This window comes from Schistocerca cancellata, chromosome 1 (assembly GCF_023864275.1).
Source record: "Schistocerca cancellata isolate TAMUIC-IGC-003103 chromosome 1, iqSchCanc2.1, whole genome shotgun sequence".
Taxonomy (NCBI): Eukaryota; Metazoa; Arthropoda; class Insecta; order Orthoptera; family Acrididae; genus Schistocerca; species Schistocerca cancellata.
Window position 1 is genome coordinate 381,702,361 of NC_064626.1, and position 20,288 is coordinate 381,722,648.

Here is a 20,288-nt window from a genome sequence, read left to right on the forward strand (position 1 = left end):
AAACGGTGTATTTCTATCACTGCTCGTTTAGTTTTTATTGCCGTTTCAAATATACCGGTCATTTTTGAAACACCCTGTATATTGTTCACACAATTCCAACATTGATGTTGTCTGCAAGGCATTTTGCGGCAATCTCGTAGTCTGCATTCATCAGCAGTATGGTTCTAAACTCCTCGATCTGTTGCGATTCCTATTTCTTTGAGAGCATACTGTCCCTTCCACGAGGGAGGCTGGTACTGCTGCCCCATTTAAAATTTCGTTTGCCATTTCGGGTAGGAATCCGCTTACTATGTCCCAGAGGTGGCTGTAGAATTCCTTGGGGATCCCGTCGGTGCCATTTGTGCTGTTTTTGAGGATGGCTCAGTAACTTTTTCGGTCAGGTTGTTGCCTTCATTGCTCATGCTCCGACGTGTTTCTAGTAGGATGTCTGTCGTTTCGGCGTCGTCCGTCTCTCCGCTTCTGAAGAGTTCTCTGAAATGATATTCTACGTGGTGTAGGATTTCTCGCTTAGTCGTCAGTTTGTTTCCACACTGTCACGGAGTTCAGTGTTGACCTTGCTGTTGGACCTTAGCCTTTCCCTGACTAAGTGTGACAGGTTCATTCTTGAGGATACCGTTTGCTTGGCTACGAGCGATAAAGCCTTTTATTCGCTGCCATTTGATGTTTAGGAGACGTGCTTCCAAACTACTCACGCATGTCAGGTAATGTGGGTCGTCTGAAGGGACGTTCAGTGCGTCTTTTAGACAGAGTGCGTAGAAGTCTGCCATGCTGTTCTTCCAGAAAGCTTTTCCCGCACTGTATGTGATCAGTGATCTTCTGATTGCTGCCTTGGCAAGTTCTGCCCACCACTCTATAGTGGAATTGTATGAGTGTCGCCTTTCTGAACATTTTCCTAACGTCTCCTTTTATTTTCCGTCTCGCTTTCTGACCAGGGATACTTTTTCTTGGTAGGTGAATTTTGCTCTCGTATGCACAGTGATCAGATAAGATCACTGGGCAGACTTCTATGTGTGATACAGGGGCGACTAATTTTTTGCGTATGTACACCCTATCTAGTCTGCTTTCCCCCCTGTTGTAGTGGAAGGTGAACTCCGTGTTTTCTTTGTTGTGCAAACGCCATGAGTTGTCGAGTTTTAGACGCCTTATCAGATCTTGCAGATCTGCAAATAGATTCAGTACTGGGATCTGGTCTTCTGGGGCGGCAACGCAATTAAAATCTCCCCCTAGCACAAGATTGGTATTATTGTGTGGGTGGAGTTCGCAAATGCGCTCGTTGAAGAACTGATTTCTCCCACTCTTGTTCTTGTCCCCGACGGTGCATATATGTTTATGAACAGCGTTCCTGCTATTACTACTGTTATGTTGCTTCCATCTACCATTAGTTTCGGTTCTCCTGTTTCTATTTCTTCTCTGACCATAATAGACATCCTTCATCGGGTTTCAGAGTCAGTGTTGCTGGGTTGGGTTTGGTTGTTTGGGGGGAAGAGACCAAACAGTGTAGTCATCGGTCTCATCGGATCAGGGAAGAACGGGGATGGAAGTCGGTTGTGCCCTTTCAGAGGATCCATCCCGGCATTTACCTGGAGCAATTTAGGGAAATCACGGAAAACCTAAATCAGGATGGCATTGAACCGTCGTCCTCCCGAATTCGAGTCCAGTGTGCTAACCACTGCGCAGTGTTGCTGAAAACTCGGTGTCATTCTACCTCTTCTATTGCGTCATTACCACCTCTTGTAGAAGAACTATGCCTGCAGTTCTATGCTGCAAGAGATCTGAAAGCGCGTCTAATTTCACCGAGGAACTCATTCTGTTCACATTGCATGAGAGGATTTGTGCATTGTTTTACCTTGCATTCACAGTGGTGGGCGTCACGCACGTTGCGGGGGCGGGGCAGATGTGTGCTGTAGCCAGTCCGGCGATAGGACGACGTCCACGTCCTCGGGTTTGCTGGTGGGCGTTTTCGTTTTTGAGGCTGGTGTGTCTAACGCTTCTGCAGCAGATGTATCCATCCGTTACGGGTTTTCTTGGCCCTTCATGACGCCTTTTCTTTCAGTTTTTGTCGGCTTTTGCCATTACATGTTGATATCTTTTCTCTCGTCGTCAGTCTCTTTGAGTATGAGAGCTATTTTGTTGAAAAATTTCTTTATGCTGATTTCGTGCATCTCGCTGAACGTCTGCATTGTGTTGTTGCTAGGTCCGGCTGTCCGGCTGGCCACAGCTACTTCCTGGGCGCGGCGATCCTCTGTCGCCGAGCAGCTGGGGAGTAGCCGGGGGCTATGGATCGGCCACAACGATAGCCTGAACAGTCCACAAACATTTTTTTTTGTTACTTTTCATCTGTCTGCTATAACTGCCTTCTAATCCGATGGCTTTATTGCTTGCTCTTAACTGTCCACAAAAATTTGTGTCTTCTAAACATTTCAATGAAAGTACAATGTCTACAGCACATACATGTATAAGGCGTTTTAGAATTCAGTGAGCACTTACAGAGTATACTGAACAAACAACTAAGACATGTCTCGTGCGCCAGATTTACGACTATTACCATTCCACATGCTAAGCTTTGTATACGCATGTGTGATTCGCGCAAGCAGATTTGAACAATTTTTCCCAGACTTGCGACTCAAACTTCCACGGTTGCGCACGTCTCATATCCGCTAAAAATAAGAGTTCATGCGGTATGACTTGTCTGCGCAGTTGGTAATACATATAGAATGAAGAGAACTATTTGTGAACTGTAATTGATTATATGATATGTCAAGAACAACAGCTGCGTTATCTTTCCTAATCCCGATAGTAATATTGCAATAAAGATTCATGAAAAGTCTCCAGTTTATGTCGACATTGATTTTCATCGACATCGATCTCCCCAAGTTTGATCGAATGGAATGCGATTGAGAAATGTCATATGCCTGCTGTGTTTACGACAGATAATGTAGGATATGTGTAATGTGGTGAATCGATAGAAAGTGTGTAATGTCATAATTTAGATACATGTTCTATTTTCTGTTCGCAGTCAGTATTAATCTAGATTCCAATACCTTTGAGGTAAGCGCCACAAGGCTTCTGAAGAAAAATATTTAAAGCTTCTTGACTTCTGTTTTATGTTGGCATGCGGAACTTGCAAATTTTCTATGTAATGTCATGTGACGTTCGTTTGTGTGTGTAAATGAAGGGCTTACCTTGGCATATGCCGAATTGTCTTTTACGTGTTCCACGTTCCATGAACTTATGTGGTACCATCAATTAGATTTCAGATGGATACTTTACACTGAACTTAAGTTTTGTGTAAGTACATAACCATGTCAAACATAATACCACCAATGGTGTCATCATCACCTCCGCCTTTGGATGACAATCCTGATGAAGATGATGATGATGACGACGACGACTTTGGTGATTTTTCGATGGGAGATTTGTCATTTAACGCCACAGGTAACTCAAGTAGCAGAAATTATGATGGAACATTATTCTTCACATATAATCATTTCGTTTATTGTTTACCAATGTAGTGTACGTGGAGGGATCAACAGAGTGACAGCTAACGAACTTCAGCTTTTGAAAGGGGTAATGTTAAAAATGAACTGATGTTGTACTGTCAGTCTTAGTAAACTACGTGTGGGTTAAATTCCATTTGAAATAAACGATATTACAAGTGAAACTATTGATTTTGGTTGTTGGGAAGTGATTGCTGTAAAATTCTTCATACTATCTTGGGTAAAGAAGCTGATTCCAGTCAGTCTGTCTAAAGTGATGTTTTCAGTTTCCCAGTTCCTTTGGTGGCATTTGAGAGGTACAAGCTACATATGAACATTATATTTTGCTCTTATGCTTCATTTTTATAAAACCATAAACCCTGCACTGCCCAAGCAAACATGACAATCACCCACATATGCCACTATGCACTATTCAGATGAAATTACGGGCAAGCTATCTGTATATATCATTATGCCACACAAACCACCATGAAATTGGTGGACAACATTTAATTTTGTATAAATGCATAAGTGCATACATACTAATTTGTGTTGTACACACCAGTTGTACATATTTCTATGGCTGATAAACACGTACTTCAGACGGGATTTAGACAAAATGGTGTAATATAAGTATTGTTGATCTGATGTCAGGTTTCAAAAATCAAAGCCACTGTAGTATGCTGCTACCTATTATATCATAATGTTCTAGCTTTGTAAGTACTATATACAGAGCTAATAATATTGATAATATTGCTGCTTCTGTATTAATAGATCGTGTTGAACTTTTCAGGTGCTACTGGAAATCAACAGACTGATGGTAATGTAACATGCAGAGAAAGTGTTACTGCACAAACCAGAATTCCTACAATAATGCAAGAAACAGAAGCCCCTGATATGAAACAAATTGATAAACAAGTGGAATCTTATACCAGCATAACTCAAAGCTGCAATGGTCATCAGGATATATCTATTGTTAATTCTGTTTCACGACATGAAACAGACCTTAAAGAAGCATACAGTAAAAGTCAGCAAGAACTAAATGATAGAAATGGTGCAGATGATGTAAATTCACTAGGAGATACATCACACTCTACTCCTAATGAGGTTGCTAATTCAAAGTCTTCCATTCCCGGACAGTCAGCTCTGAACATTGAAGGGGGCACATTGCTTTCAGAAATAACAGGTTCAGATACAAAAAGCAGTGTAGTCACAGAATTCCCTGTGGCAAGTACTGTGACTGAAGAACCTGTAAGTGAAAGTATTAAGTACAACGATGATTTTGTGACATCAGCAGGTGGACCAACTCCTGAAGAGTGTGAATCACAAGATAGTTTATTTACTTCCTCTGACTTTTCAGTAGTGGTTGAGGGTGACACACTCATCAAACCATTGCCTCTGAAATTGGACCTTAGTGAGTCTGTGAAAGACACTACAAACTTAAGTTGTGAAAGTGAAAATTTTTCTGGACTAGTAGCGTCTGAAATTGAGAAGTTGGAAGATATTTCCTACCATGACAGCAGTTCTGATGAGTTTGGTGTTTTCCATAATGTAACTGAATTGCCAGAGGAAGAACTGGAGGACCTAAAATTTGAAAAAGTGGCTTATATTGAATCTGGAAACAGTAGTGACAGTGAAAGACCAAATAGAGGTAATGCGGCATCAACAGAGAGACCATCAGTGCGTGAAGAATCTTCTTTCTTCCCGGAAGCACAAAGTGAAGAAAGTGGAAGGACAGACTGGGTTGATGCTTCAGCTACCCAATTACATGATGTGATCCCAGATTCCATGCTGGCTGATGATGATTTTGGAGATTTTGAAGCAGTAGAGTTCTCATCCAGTGTTAAACCCAAAGAAGATAGTACACAGGTATCTGAAATAGTGGCTTATAATTTATGGTATATTTTCCTATGATGAGCAAATCATTTTTATCTCGTGTTGCCAAACTGAAATGAGTCTTGCCCAGGATGGAAGAAGCACATATGAACATAATTGCCATCACTGTTGTTAGTTTAACAGTTGTAGGAGTGATTGTCTTTCTTTGTAAACATCATATTGAACATCATATTGTATGTCACTTCCATTTTATCAATGTGTCAGATGCTTATCTTTAAGGTCAACACATTTTAGGGAGATAGACTTTGTGTTTGCTCTGCTTTTTACAGCCTACACTTTCTTTACGAGAAGGAAGCAGTAGTTTAATTGAAGTTTGGTTTATTTACTTATCATCATCCTATTAAACATAGCATATGCTTTGCACCTTCTTACCTCAAATGCGGTCAACCCAAGTTGGTAAAGATTAGCATACAGTTTACACAAAAGTCATGGGATAGCTATAAGTTTATGTACCAATGGTGGTAATATCATGCACACAAGGTGCAGCAGGGCAGTGCATTGTCAGAGCTGTCAGTTGTACACAGGTGATTCATGTGAAAAGATTTCGGACATTATTATGGCTGCACAACGGGAATTAACAGACATTGAATGCGGGAAAGTAATTGGAGCTATACGCATGGAACCTTGCAATTCAGAAATCATTAGGGAATTCAATAATCTGTAATACGCAGTGTCGAGAACACCACATTTCAAGAATTACCTCTCACTACAGACAACACAGCAGCCGACGACCAGGTCACTTAATGACCAAAAGCAGTGGCGTTTGCGGAGAGGTGTCAGTGCTAACAGGCAGGCAGCATTGTGTGAAATAACCACAGAAATCTATGTGGGTCATGTAACGAATGTATCCATTAGGATAGTGCAGCGAAATTTGGTGTTGGTGGGCTATGGCAGTAGATGACTGACACGAATACCTTTGCTTGCTGCACGACATTGCCTGCAGTGACTCTGCTGGACTCGTGATTGTATCGATTGGGCTCTAGACGACTGGAGCACTGTGATTTGGTCTGGTGAGTCCCAATTTAAATTGGTAAGAGCTGATGGTGGGGTTAGAATGTGACAAAGGCTCCACAAAGCCATGAACGGAAGTTGTCAGTAAGGCACTGTGCATGTTGGTGAAGGCTCCATAATGGTGTAGGTCATGTTTACATAGAACGGTCTGTGTCCTCTGGCACAGGTGAACTACTTGGTGATCATTTGCAATCATTCATGGACTTAATGTTTCAAGCAATGATGGAACTTTTGTGGGTGAGAATATGCTATGTCACCGGGCCTCAATTGTTCACGATTGGGTTGAAGAACATTCTTTCCTGACATGAATTCCAATAAACATTTATGGGGCATAATCAAAAGGTCAGTTCGTGCAAAAAAATTCTGCACCTGCAACACTTTTGCAATTATGGAGTGCTATAGAGGCATCATGGTTCAATATTTCTGCAGGGGACTTCCAACATGACTTTTATCATGTCATTGTGATGTGAGATCAAACCAAGATATGGCTTATCATTTTTTGTCATACGCCAATCATTGCAACAGTGCAGAGGTATGCCAGGAAAAAAAAAACTGATGTTACTCTAGCATTGAATCAGTTATTTTATTTATGCATTTATTCATCCAGGAATAGTCTCAGAATGATTTAGGATTTGTCATTGTAATACAGTGGAAATAAATAGCTCAAAATATATGTACACACAGAAACACTATAATTGTATGAGGAACTGCTCCAGCATTTGCCTGAAATGATTCACGAAAACCTAAGTCAGGATTGCCGAACAGAGTAAACTTCATGGACCAAAGCTGGCTGGTGGTACCACAGTCTTTGATTTTGCCAATGAACAGAGACTGTGATGAGGAACTTCTAGAATTATATTTTCCAATAGCACTGATATTCCTTAACTCATGTACAAATGCTATATTTAACTGTTGAATTATACTAAGCAAAGTGGTCTGATGGTTACCAAAACTGACACGCTTATTGAATGCTAGAATTTCAAATTCTCATGAGCCCATGCAGATTTAGGTTTTCGATGGTGATACAAATTACTTAAATTATAAGACAGAGTTGTGTACCTTTAGGTAGGATACAACTAATTTCCTTCTCCTTCCTTCTTTTTATTATGTAGGTATAGGAGATACAGACAGACAGAAAGAACAAGATTGATCATGAAACTTCCTGACAGATCAAAACTGTGTGCCAGGCCGAGACTCGAACTCAGGACCTTAGGTATGCAGAGAGCCTCTGCGAAGTTTGGAAGGTAGGAGGCGTGGTACTGGCGGAATTAAAGCTGTGAGGACGGGGCGTGTGTCATGCTTGGGTAGCTCAGTTGGTAGAGCACTTTCCCGCAGAAGGCTAAGGTCCCAAGTTCGAGTCTCAGTCCGGCACATAGTTTTAATCTGCCAGGAAGTTTCATATCAGTGCACACTCTGCTGCAGAGTGAAAATTTCATTCTCGAAGACTGATCGTAATTTGATATTAAAACTTTCATTTGCCAGTTGCAATAATATTATTTACATTTACCAGTTGCAATAATATTATTTATACAGCTGTAGAACATCAATTATATGAAATATGCAAAAATACCCTATTGCTGAAAGTGATTTAATGTGCACCTATTAGAAGATGAATATCTATTGACTGGGTCCAGACCCCACCTGCCCCACTCACCATTCACTTCAATCTTATATCTCCCCCCCCCCCCCCCCAAAAAAAAAATGTGATTTACCAATATTGACAATGGACATAGACAATCTCTTTTTCTTCCCAAGCAAGATGGAGTAGTGCTGAAGACACTGGGTGGCATTCGCCTGCTTTGTTTCTTTGCTGATAGCCCTCAGTGATGACATACTGCGTTGCTACACTGGCTGAATGGCTGAAAAATGGGGTTTGTAATTTCGGCACTGGCTACTGTAAATAATGTAGCCGACAGGCGCACTGTAGTGTTTCACTGTTCTTTACTTTCACTGTTCACAATCCCCCAGTAATACACAGTTATATGGGCAGTGAACTATTGTTTAACTTTTGATAAGCCTCATTAATAGTTTGTGGGCAAACATCCACATACTGCTACAATAGTTTACTGTTGAACATCTACTAGCAGTAAAAATCTAACCACACATTTCACAATCTTTCAGATAAATTGAAGAGACGTTGTCATTGCTTTAACACACGGCCTGTTGGTGTAACACTTATTCCATGGTTAAGTTGATGCATTGTTGTCATTCTAATCAACACAGGTTTCTTGTCTGAAACTCGGCCGTGGACTGACTGTCTCAGGACGGAAAATTGGGCCCATATATATCCTCACAATAATAGGTACTGAAACTACACATTGTTTGAAGTTTTACAGAAATTACAATTAAAGCTTAACTCATTAAATCAACTGAATACATCCAAAATTTTGTTCCTTTTAACAATTTCTTCTGTTGCAAGGGTAAGGTGAAATTATTTGTTTAAATTATGAAATTAACATATCATTATGCAAACAATACTTTTGACAAAACTGTGACTTTCTTTGGAATTAATTAAGAGTTGGCTCTGCTAACAAGTTTTTGAATAGAGCCAAATAGATCCTTTAATAATACCATTAGTTGTTCATCCAAATGTTTATCAGTATTAATTAGGAATAGTCAAAAGAAATTAGAAAATCAACTACATGCATAAAACTAACCACAAATTCGATCTTGTGTTATATTCATTAAAACTGAGGGCCAACATTTCTCTTTAATGATGATGCATGTTATACTCATGTATGTTAATGGTAATTAGTTAAAAGTAAAAAAAAATAATTTTAAGGAGGCAGATGGCAGAACAAGAAGTAAAAATATCTCAGCTTGCTTCATCACAACTGGTTTCCCTTTTGGTTCAAATTTATTTATATTATCATATTTATCAGCCCATTGATAATGAATATCGTATGAATGTTGTCCAAATGCACATCTAAATTTAAGAGAAAGCACTTAAAGGAAATGGAACATATAAATATGTACACAAATTACAAACAAAATGAGAAAAGGTCATTCAGTGCATAGTAACACAGTTCTATATGTTGTAATAATGCATAGTTGGTTTTTTGTAGGGCTTTACTTTTGCTCTCCCTAAACAGCAAGATCTTACACACACTACAGTAATTCAGTAAAGATTTTACATCACATGATTGTTCTCCTTTGACCATATAACAAAAAGGTCTAGGGACATAAGACAATATTTTCAATTTTACTTTTTTATAAGCATTATCAGGAAATCTTATTGGCCTATATAGTCACTTAACAAGTAAAAACATTGTTTGGGCTGATTTTTTTTTAAATTCTGTTTTAAATTGATTCTCATCTTCCAACTACCTATTGTTGACTGGCAGTCAGTTGTTAAGTTTTGTACCAATATGGTTCACATGCCTTTGTGTGTTTCTTCTTTTTGTTCACTGAGTATGGAGTGCTGCACATTTTGGGTATTTTAGGTATGAAAGTTGGCATTTATCTGAAAATCTGCAAGATGGACTCTGACACACACAACATGTTTGTGTAGATATAATGAAGGTATTATTAGTATTTTCAGCTTTTTGAAAATTGATTTGCAGTGTGTGTGTGTAGAGAACTATTGTGTTATTATTTGAATAGCCTTCTATTAAAATAATAATAATAATCCATTTAGGCAGCAAGCTCTGGAACCCAAAATATTGTTCTCTGTGTTGTAGGAGACTGAAACTAACCAAAATATGCTATCTTGACACCCTATGAAATACAAACATTTGCAATAATTATAAGAGCATTACCACACTAGTATCATCTGTGAATAGTATGTCGTTGGCTGTATGTCTGAGGTGTGAATGTCATTTATATAAACAGGAAACAGTATGGTACCCAGAATACTGTCTTGTAATACTCCTATTTCAAATTTTTTTGCACCTGATAGTAAACTGATTTTGTGCATGGCGTAAGCTGACATTAGTCTTATAATCTGCGTTGTGTTTAGTAGGTGTGATTCAAATCACTTTTTTCCTATCTCTTGAATAACAAATGGTTCCAGTTGTACATAAAGAATATGATGATTAGCAGTAGAAAATGCTTTGGAGAGATTGCCATTTTTAAATAATGGCTTCATTTTTTAGATTACCGATCTTCCTAGAAACACTTCTCCACTAAATGGTAAGTTGGTTATCTATGCCAAAGGCCTTGTCATCTGTGGTGCTGTCACTGTTATGAAGGACCTGGCACCTCATGTACTCCTGTTGACATTTTAGGTTTCAGGCTTTTTAACACTTCATGTTTGTTTGTTGGTTCTACCCTCATGCTATAAGCAGATTTTGAATTTCCTGGTTTTTCTTGATTTGTAAATTTCAGGATTAATGAAGTTGTTGCATTTGTGAAATGATTGCTGGCATAATTTGGTAAATCTTGTTTTTTAATACACATCCATGTCAGGCCATCATTCTGATTCATGCTTTCCACAGTTTCTTATAAATCTGTCAAACCAAGTGCTGGCGTGTTTTTTCTTCAGAAGGGAAGGGTTGATTTTGATTTTCTTTCCCATCTTTACCCACTCCAAGTTTGTGCTCTGTGTCAGACAACCTATCATTTATGGGACTTTTCTTATGTTTTTCTCGCAGAAGTGAAGTGGAAGTTATTTTCTACTCACCCTTTTTTAATATGGTGTTTCCATATTGAATACCAGTTTCAAGTTAGGTGCTGAAAACATTTAATTCTTCATGTGGACTGATGAAGATAAGACAGCCTGTATATGATGCTTTGCATCGTTAATAGGGAGACACTGCATTTGACGAATATATTTAACAAAGTGTGTGCACATTTTTGTCTGTACTTACACTCCATATGACAAGTGAGGAGATGCATTGGTAAAGACACAGGATTCATATTTTCAAGGAGTGAAATTCAAATTCTTGCCTGGCCAGATAGATTTATGTTAATCACTTGAGGTTAATACTGGTCCCATAAACAGGTCTACAGCTGATCTCCTTCCCTATCCTTGTTCAGTCAAAGCTTGCATTCAGTACTTTGTGATTTCAGTGTTGATAGGATATTATATTCTACTAGAACAAAACCTAGGTGTTTTGTGCGGTAAATTAGGTGTAGTATTGTAGGTGTAGAAAAAATGTAATCAGTAGTAAAGGATGACATAGAAAGAAACAAGAGCAAACTGCAACCATTATGATATTATTAACACAACTATACAGTATGTTATGTAGAAGAATGGATTGCTATGTTTATTAATAAATAAATTTTTTTTAGAAAAAATTATTTTTCTGTATGAGATAAATGAATTTGACCCAGTGTAATTCAGATGTTTTTGTTCGATCAGAACAGAATTTTGCTTCTAATGCTGCATAATTTTGGGATTAGAAAACAGAAGTCACTTGTGACAGAGGATGCATGTGGAACTGTCTTGAAACTCCTGCCCTTCACAATGGCAAATGTGTGAGCAGGTGAAAGCACACTTCCTGACCAACTCATTTTGTGAACAAGTCATTATTGTTCCAGTGTAGGAGCTAATGATGATGCACTCTTTTTGCAGTAAATTATCATGAAATTATGAAAATTCCATTACTGCAGTTGCTGTCACCAGAATCTTATGTAACTCTGTATATGAGATGCCAATTGTCGTGACAGTAATATAAATTTAAAGGCAATAATCTACAACCACAATATCATGCATTGTATCCACTGCTTTTTCAGAAGAAACCTCAATTGTATGACCATAATGTACCAAATCTGCACTGCTCCTACATCTGTGTTTACTTCATTCACACAATTATAAAAGGTCTTGAATCTGCGGCAGGATTTGTTAGCTTTTGTCAACTTGGACTGCATCTCAATCGCAATCCATTTTATTTTATGTGTAGCATAATATTGCTGTCTGATACTAATCATTGTCCATTCCCATGAAAAATGTAATGCCAGTCTCACATTACATCTGTTTGAAACTCTGAACACAACCATTACTGGCACCGTATTTGGTAAAAATTCAGCCCCTTAAGAAAATTTCACATTTTTTCATAGAGTTTCAATAGATTTACTAATTTGTCTTCATATTCTCACTGTGCATCACCTTGTGAGAGGATATCTCTTACTATTACTAGCTGGTCCTTTGTCTGTTTTATTTGTGGATGGAATAAGCAAAACAGTCTTTTGGGCCATAATTATATGCTCATATTTTTTCCCTGTGGTCGTTACTCAAAACCGAGTGAGATAGTTAAGTGGCTAAGACACAGAACCTGTATTTGAGAGGGGTGGGGTTCAAATTGCCATCTAGCTGTTTGTGTTTGGGTTTTTCATGGTTTCCCTAAATGAGTTAGAATGAATGCAGAGGTGGTTCCTTTGTTCTGAGTTTACACTCATTCTGTCGTCATTGTACAGTTTAAAACTCTGCTCTTCCTTCCTTCCTTCCTTCCTTCCTTCCTTTTTTGGAACAAAAGTGAAATGAAGGCAGTAAACTGCTAAACCATGTGTCCAAAATATTGGTCTTTTAAATTTACCAGGAATTAAATACAAGAATGTAATCTTTTTCTCTGTGGTTCCCATTTCAGTTACTTGAGCAGCTCAACAACATTTTTATTGATTAGTTTGGAAGGTGTGGTGAGGAACTAGTAGCAAATTGCAGCTTTTAAGTCAGTCTGTGGGATGTGCTCAGATTTTTAGATGCTAGAGCAATTTACATGAAAGACAGGGATTTGGGTTTCAACTCCGGTCTGGCATACAGCTTGTCACAGATGTACACTTTTGTGCATCTAAACTGTATCATTTGTTTACCTACATGGCAGACAGTCAACTTGTCTTGTATTGTCACAAGCAAGTTACCTTGCAGGACAATCTGGAGCAGAGCACACTATTAATTACCTAATTGAAAAAGAATTGGGAGAACTGGTTTTGAAAATTAACATTAACAACTAACAGAGCATGGAGCTCCAATAATGCCTTCATTAGCTATCTAATAACTCCACCCTAGGCAGAGTAGTAGTAGTAGGTTAACAGGCAAAGGTCTTATAGGATTACCAGAAGTGTATCTTTGAAAAGGACATGGCCTGTTTTCTTCTACAGCCTGAGCAAGCTCTCCATCTCATTTAACGACCATTGCATTGATGGAACATTTAATCCTAATTTTCCTTTCTTCCTTCTTATATGGTAATAATGCCTGCATTGTCACTCAGTGATTATAATAACCAAAGGGACTCAAGAAATGGCATTAAATGACTTGAACTTCGATTATCTTCTTCTGTGTTGGAATGGTTGATGATAGAATCAAGTTAGTAAGCTTCTGATCTGTCATATGTATTAAACAGCTTGTGCTTTTTTAGAATTGATAAATTAGAATATTTTATCACTTCTGATGCTCTCAGGTGGGTGTAATTGACTTTTGGTATTTAATGACTCAGTGAGCTTTCAGCAGTATCTTGACTTATGCTACCTTCACCATTCAGTATTGTCCACTGTCCATGGCCTTCTTTATGATTTCAGCTGTACCGTGCGCTGAGTCATTTTCTTCTGGATCCTGAGTCATACAGAAATCTTTGGGAATGAACTAGGTGATCACTTAGCCAGGGAAGTAACCACACAATCAATGTTTGTAATGGACATACAAAGCACTGATTTGGAAGCACAGAGGAGACACTTTATCTATCACGGCTGCAGCATGGAATGGTGAACTACTGCTCCCTCCAATAAACTGTGCACTACCGAGGAGACTACTGTTGTGTGGCCTGGAAAGAATCCACTTATGTGAGCTTTGTATTGGTCTTACTCGCCTTGATCCATGGCCTTATCGTATGCAGTGACACACCTCCCCTTCCCAAGCATAACTGCTGTTCTTTGCTGATTGTGTCTCACGTACTTGTGAAGTGTCCCCCGCCTTACAACACTCTAACAAATGAAGGATCTTGAGGACTCCTTATAATCAGTATTATCTGTTACCCGTGGTTGCACTTACATATCAGTAGTTTTGTTATGTTGAGTGATGGTGATTACTGTACCTGCAGTAACATCAGCTGCCTCACATGTTTGGATGGCATAGCTCATGATGTGTTCCCCGTTCTCCCCCCTCCCGAGCTTCCCAGAGCACGATGCGGCAGCATGCATAGCATCACTGCTGAGTAGCATCTATAGAGTGGAATGGGCAGGAGTACGCATTTATGCGTTGTGCTATTGAAGTAGCTATGGGACCCTATTATACAAGGTGTACATTATGCAACAAATAGTGTAAAAGTATGGATTAAATACATTAAGGATTGTACAAGCATTGTATTCTTTATGAAACTTCCTGGCAGATTAAAAACTGTGTGCCGGACCGAGACTCGAACTCGGGACCTTTGCCTTTCGCGGGCATGTGCTCTACCATCTGATCTACCCCAGCGTGACTCGCGCCCCGTCCTCACAGCTTTACATCTCATTCTGGAAACATCCCCAAGGCTGTGGCTAAGCCATGTCTTCACAATATCCTTTCTTTCAGGAGTGCTAGTTCTGCAAGGTTCACAGGAGAGCTTTTGCAAAGTTTGGAAGGTAGGAAACAAGGTACTGGCAGAAGTAAAGCTGTGAGGACGGGGCATGAGTCATGCGTGGGTAGCTCAGTTGGTAGAGCACTTGCCCGTGAAAGGCAAAGGTCCAAGTTTGAGTCTCAGTCCGGCACATAGTTTTAACCTGCCAGGAAGTTTCATATCAGTGCACACTCCGCTGCAGAGTGAAAATTTCATTCTGGATTGTATTCGTTACTTTGAGTTGTATCACGTAGCACATATCAACCAATAAAATCATTTTCACAAATATGATAAAGATCGAAAGTTAAAGAGAAAATCTCTTGTTTAGAGAGTACATGTTTCCCTAATTCACATAATATTCTTCAAATCAATAAGCATCTTGTACTACACGCTTTCTAAAACAGCTTGTATTCTTCGTCAGGGTTCAAGCTATTTAAATAAACAATTTTATCATAATTGATTCAGCGTTTTGGTTGTTAGAACTTAACAGGCAGAGTTACTTTCACATGTATAATATTAGTATGGATAAAATGTTCACTTACAATATAATTTTTGTTCTTATCTTTTTACCATATTTTACTCACCTTGATCTCCCTTTTGTCTGTTTAGAAGGGGATTGTTTATTACACCACTGTGCTAAACAATCTTGAGTTGGCTGAGCATCAGGCTTGTGATGTAAGGAATGCAGAGGAGCCTCCAAGGTTCCCTCTCTGCCTCTGACCTACATGCCATCCCAATTTTGCATCACATTTATAATATTCTGTAATTACTTCCAATCATAAGATTCATCGGTGTTCTGAGCATCTCAGCCCTCTTTTCCCATTCATATGTTTAGAAGGATGTTGCTTACTACATCCCTGATGTACACATATCACATCTCGGCATGAAAGTAGCAGTGGGGAGGGATAGATGGAGAGATTTCATTTGTCACCAGAGATGAGCCCCAAAGCACCATCATCTGCTGCTGACCAACTCTGGCCAAATTCTGCACTCCTTTTTATATATCCTGTAACAGTCTGTAAATCATAGCATTGTTAGTGGTTTGCCTGTCTCAAACTCTGAACAAACTAATCACTCCTGACCAGATGTAAAATGCTTATTGCTAAATTCTTTTGTGTTTATACTAAAGGTTTGTGTCTTCACTGGCATCCACTACACATTGGAGGTTTTCTGTAGTGCTATACAACTTAAATTGCTATAGGAGATAAAATGCAAGTCATTTGTAATCTCTACAAACAGATATAATATTTACTGGAGGATCATTAGCAATGGGTATGTTGAGCAACTAACATTATAGACAACCTTTCTCTTCGTACCTTAAGCAAATAGCCATAGTTTTCCCACTGACACTGTGGGTCATTAAAATTAAAACATTGGGAAGGATAGCAAATAATGAAATTTTACTTTTGTGCTTGTACAGTATTGTAGGAAGAATATATGCTTTAATGTGTCAGTGATTTTGGGTATACAGGGTGTGAAGCTAAGTATATGCAGCTGCCACCTTTGGCAGCAACAAGAAGTCTACCCTGGCTGGGAATGAATAGAACTGAGCTTGTATGACAGATATTGGTGTGTCATTTCATGCTGCTTCAGATCTATGTCAGAATTAATCTATTGTAATGGCTGGTGAGTGGTGTCATGCCAGCCTCTCTGCAACCCCTGACCATATTTTTAATGGCTGGGAGACTTGGATGATGTGCTGATTATGGCAGCAGCTGAACACCCTTTATTGTTGAAGGCCAAGACAGTCCAGCTGGCGTAGTCTATTGTAGTCTTGTCAATAGATAATTGTCATGCTGACCTTGAAGATAAGCATGACCATCAGCTTCAACATTTCAGAAATGTAAAAGCTGATGTCCAAATTACTGGCTATGTGAACTGGAGCTGATACTGTTGTGTACCCAGTGACACCCTAAAACCATCACACCAGGTCTGGTCCCATATACAACAATACCAAATGCAATCTGGCAACATTAGTTATACCTGAAGCCACCATTGTTATGCTATACGCAGAACAGGGACTCTTCTGTAAAGATGTCATGGCGCCTGTTTCCAGTGTCAATTGCGGATACACCATTGTCAGCATGCGTACCTCTACTGCTGTATCAAATGAAAGCTGCAACAGTGGTCATAATGCAGACAGTCTGTGATGCTGCAGACATGGTTCTCCACGTGGTTGCTTGTCTTACTGTGAGTGAACCTATTTCTTGACTGAAGGTACATGACATGGCATTATGACCCTGCACAGCCAAGTTAATGGTATGTCTGTCCTCTTGCACACTAGTTGCATGGGGCTGTTGAGAACCTGCATGACATGCTCATCTTGAATCCATCGATTACGTATTTGCAGGAGAGTCTTGGGGCAGTGTGAGCAGCAATATCATGTAATGATGAACTGCAGTCTCCATAGGCCACAATCCTACTGCTGTCGAATTCTGACAGGTGCTGGCACTTCTGCTTCTTACTTGAAATATAACACTATCTTCTCATAAACAACTGACTTTCAAATGGTTTTCAAAATGATAAACCTGCTACATAATCTTTCTATATTGGTGTTACTTGGATAAAGAGCAATGAAATGAAAAGACATATGGGAAAAAGTGGGTTAACTGTTTATTACTTCAAAAGTGGTAACCATAATTTTAATTCATTTATTCCACTGTGAAATGAAGTGGTCAGTGCCTTCATGGAAAAATGTTTGCAGTTGCCTATGGAACCATGGTATTCATGTGGGTACCTCTTCATATGAATCAAATTTACAGCCACAATTGATTTCCTTCAGTGGGCCAAAAATATGGAAATCACATGGAGAGAGATTGGGACTGTATAGGGGGATGTATAAGGGTTTCCCAGCGAAGATTCTGTGAGGGGCCCACATGTTGCCAAAGCTGTTTAGACTGTGCTACAGACGATTTGTTGGGAAGCCCTTGCACATACTCCACATAGTCCCAATACCTCCCCATGTGATTTTCCCTTTTTTCCCCTGAAGATAATCATGGTCTTGTTTTGCTTCAGAGAAAGAGGGGCATTCCTGGATACAGTCATGTTTCTGTAGGTAGTAGTAAAGATTTTTCCACAAAGGCATTGACCAACTTGCCTGACAATGGGATAAATTATTAACAGTTACTATGATTACTTTTGAAATAAAAATCAGTTTACTTACTTTTTCCCATCTTTGTCAATTTCATTTGATTGCCCCTTATAATTTGTGCTGTGGTGCATTCCGGGTTTGTACTACACTTTATGCCAGTTTGACATTTATTTCTTGCCACTTTCATGATGTTGCAATTTTAATGGCCAACAATGTATGAACTGAATGATAAATGGAAAATCTCTTATAAAGATGTGAAACAAATACTAACAAAGAGATAGAAGGGCTGGCCAGTACTTACCTCAGCTCAGTACAGCCGATAGACACACAAAAAACAGAACCGAAAATTTACAACCATGCCTCCATCCTTGCTACCCTCCCTGTTTTCCTTTCCCTGTTGCTTCATAACCTGGGTTGTGAGTAATTGAATCCACTCTCCCTTCTTCCCTTTCTTTCCCCTCTCTCCTCCTTGATGAAGGATCAAAGTTCCGAAAGCTAGGAACGAAAATTTTTGGCTCTGTTTTTTGTGTGTCTATCGGCTGTACTGAGCTGAGGTAAGTACTGGCCAGCCCCTCTATCTCTTTGAATGTATGAACTGAGTGGTGTACGGTGTATGAGCTGCTGATGTGTTCAAAACTGTTACAGTTTTATTTGTGAAACGTAATATTATTCATCACCTAGTGTTCTTTATATGCTTCCTGTCTGTGATGTATCGATGCCCCCCCACCCCCCCCCCCCCCCAAAAAAAAAAAAACAAAAAAAAAACTACCCCTCTCTCTCTCTCTCTCTCTCATATCTCTACATGTGTGTATCTGTACTTGTCGTTTGCAGTTACATGTGTATTCACATAATTTGGTAATATGTCGTTGTTGACTCTTCCAGGTGGTACTGTCATTGGAAAGCAAGATCCTAGCATTGTTTCGCAGCTGCAAAGACACTCCCACTGAGGAGCATACTGAACAGACATGGCTTCCTCTAACAAATTACTTAGAAGCCTCCCAAAGTATCTGGGCTCATCTGAAAAATATAGAAACTACGCATGCGTTGTCTTACCAATGGGCAGGGTCAACTTCAAATAAATTGCTGCTGTCTGCTCTTGGTATAGATTCACGAAACCTTGTAAGTATAATTTTAAAAGAAATCGTGTAATTGTTGTTTATGGTCTGCGAGTGTGAGCTCTTCTCACTTATCTAATAGCAAACAAAAGTTTATAAAGAACTGTATTTCAGCTTTGATGTCTAATAACTAATGGAAGAAAAGATCTGGTTAATACCTAGTGGGACCTTTCAGAAATTTACTTCATAAACAGTAATCGGGCAGGCAGGCAGGCAGGTTAGAAAATTTAAAAAGGGAAATGGATAGGTTAAAGTTAGATATAGTGGGAATTAGTGAAGCTCGGTGGCAGGAGGAACAAGACTTCTGGTCAGGTGACTACAGGGTTATAAACACAAAGTCAAATAGGGGTAATGCAGGAGTAGGTTTAATAATGAATAGGAAAATAGGAATGCGGGTAAGCTACTACAAACAGCATAGTGAACGCATTATTGTGGCCAAGATAGATACGAAGCCCACACCTACTACAGTAGTACAAGTTTATATGCCAACTAGCTCTGCAGATGACGAAGAAATTGAAGAAATGTATGACGAAATAAAAGAAATTATTCAGATAGTGAAGGGAGACGAAAATTTAATAGTCATGGGTGACTGGAATTCGAGTGTAGGAAAAGGGAGAGAAGGAAACGTAGTAGGTGAATATGGATTGGGGCTAAGAAATGAAAGAGGAAGCCGCCTGGTAGAATTTTGCACAGAGCACAACGTAATCATAGCTAACGCTTGGTTTAAGAATCATGATAGAAGGTTGTATACATGGAAGAACCCTGGAGATACTAAAAGGTATCAGATAGGTTATATAATGGTAAGACAGAGATTTAGGAACCAGGTTTTAAATTGTAAGACATTTCCAGGGGCAGATGTGGACTCTGACCACAATCTATTGGTTATGGCCTGTAGATTGAAACTGAAGAAACTGCAAAAAGGTGGGAATTTAAGGAGATGGGACCTGGATAAACTGAAAGAACCAGAGGTTGTACAGAGTTTCAGGGAGAGCATAAGGGAACAATTGACAGGAATGGGGGAAAGAAATACAGTAGAAGAAGAATGGGTAGCTTTGACGGATGAAGTAGTGAAGGCAGCAGAGGATCAAGTAGGTAAAAAGACGAGGGCTAGTAGAAATCCGTGGGTAACAGAAGAAATGTTGAATTTAATTGATGAAAGGAGAAAATATAAAAATGCAGTAAATGAAGCAGGCAAAAAGGAATACAAACGTCTCAAAAATGAGATCGACAG

At 39.2% G+C, this 20,288-nt stretch overlaps 1 protein-coding gene across 3 annotated transcripts in view; it reads left to right on the forward strand.

Annotated features, from left to right (window-relative positions):
- Window positions 1-2,727: 2,727 nt before the first annotated feature.
- The window catches only part of LOC126175153 (aftiphilin), a 66,657-nt gene continuing 49,096 nt past the window's right edge, over window positions 2,728-20,288 (forward strand). Inside the window, exons 1-4 of one of the 3 annotated variants that reach the window (XM_049921734.1) lie at window positions 2,728-3,048; window positions 3,251-3,435; window positions 4,270-5,345; window positions 18,825-19,061. In XM_049921734.1, the coding sequence (XP_049777691.1) occupies window positions 3,303-3,435; window positions 4,270-5,345; window positions 18,825-19,061 (1,446 nt within the window). In that variant the 5' untranslated portion in view covers window positions 2,728-3,048; window positions 3,251-3,302. The remainder of the gene's footprint in view (window positions 3,049-3,250; window positions 3,436-4,269; window positions 5,346-18,824; window positions 19,062-20,288) is intronic. The other 2 variants (XM_049921752.1, XM_049921743.1) reach the window with 2 other exon arrangements.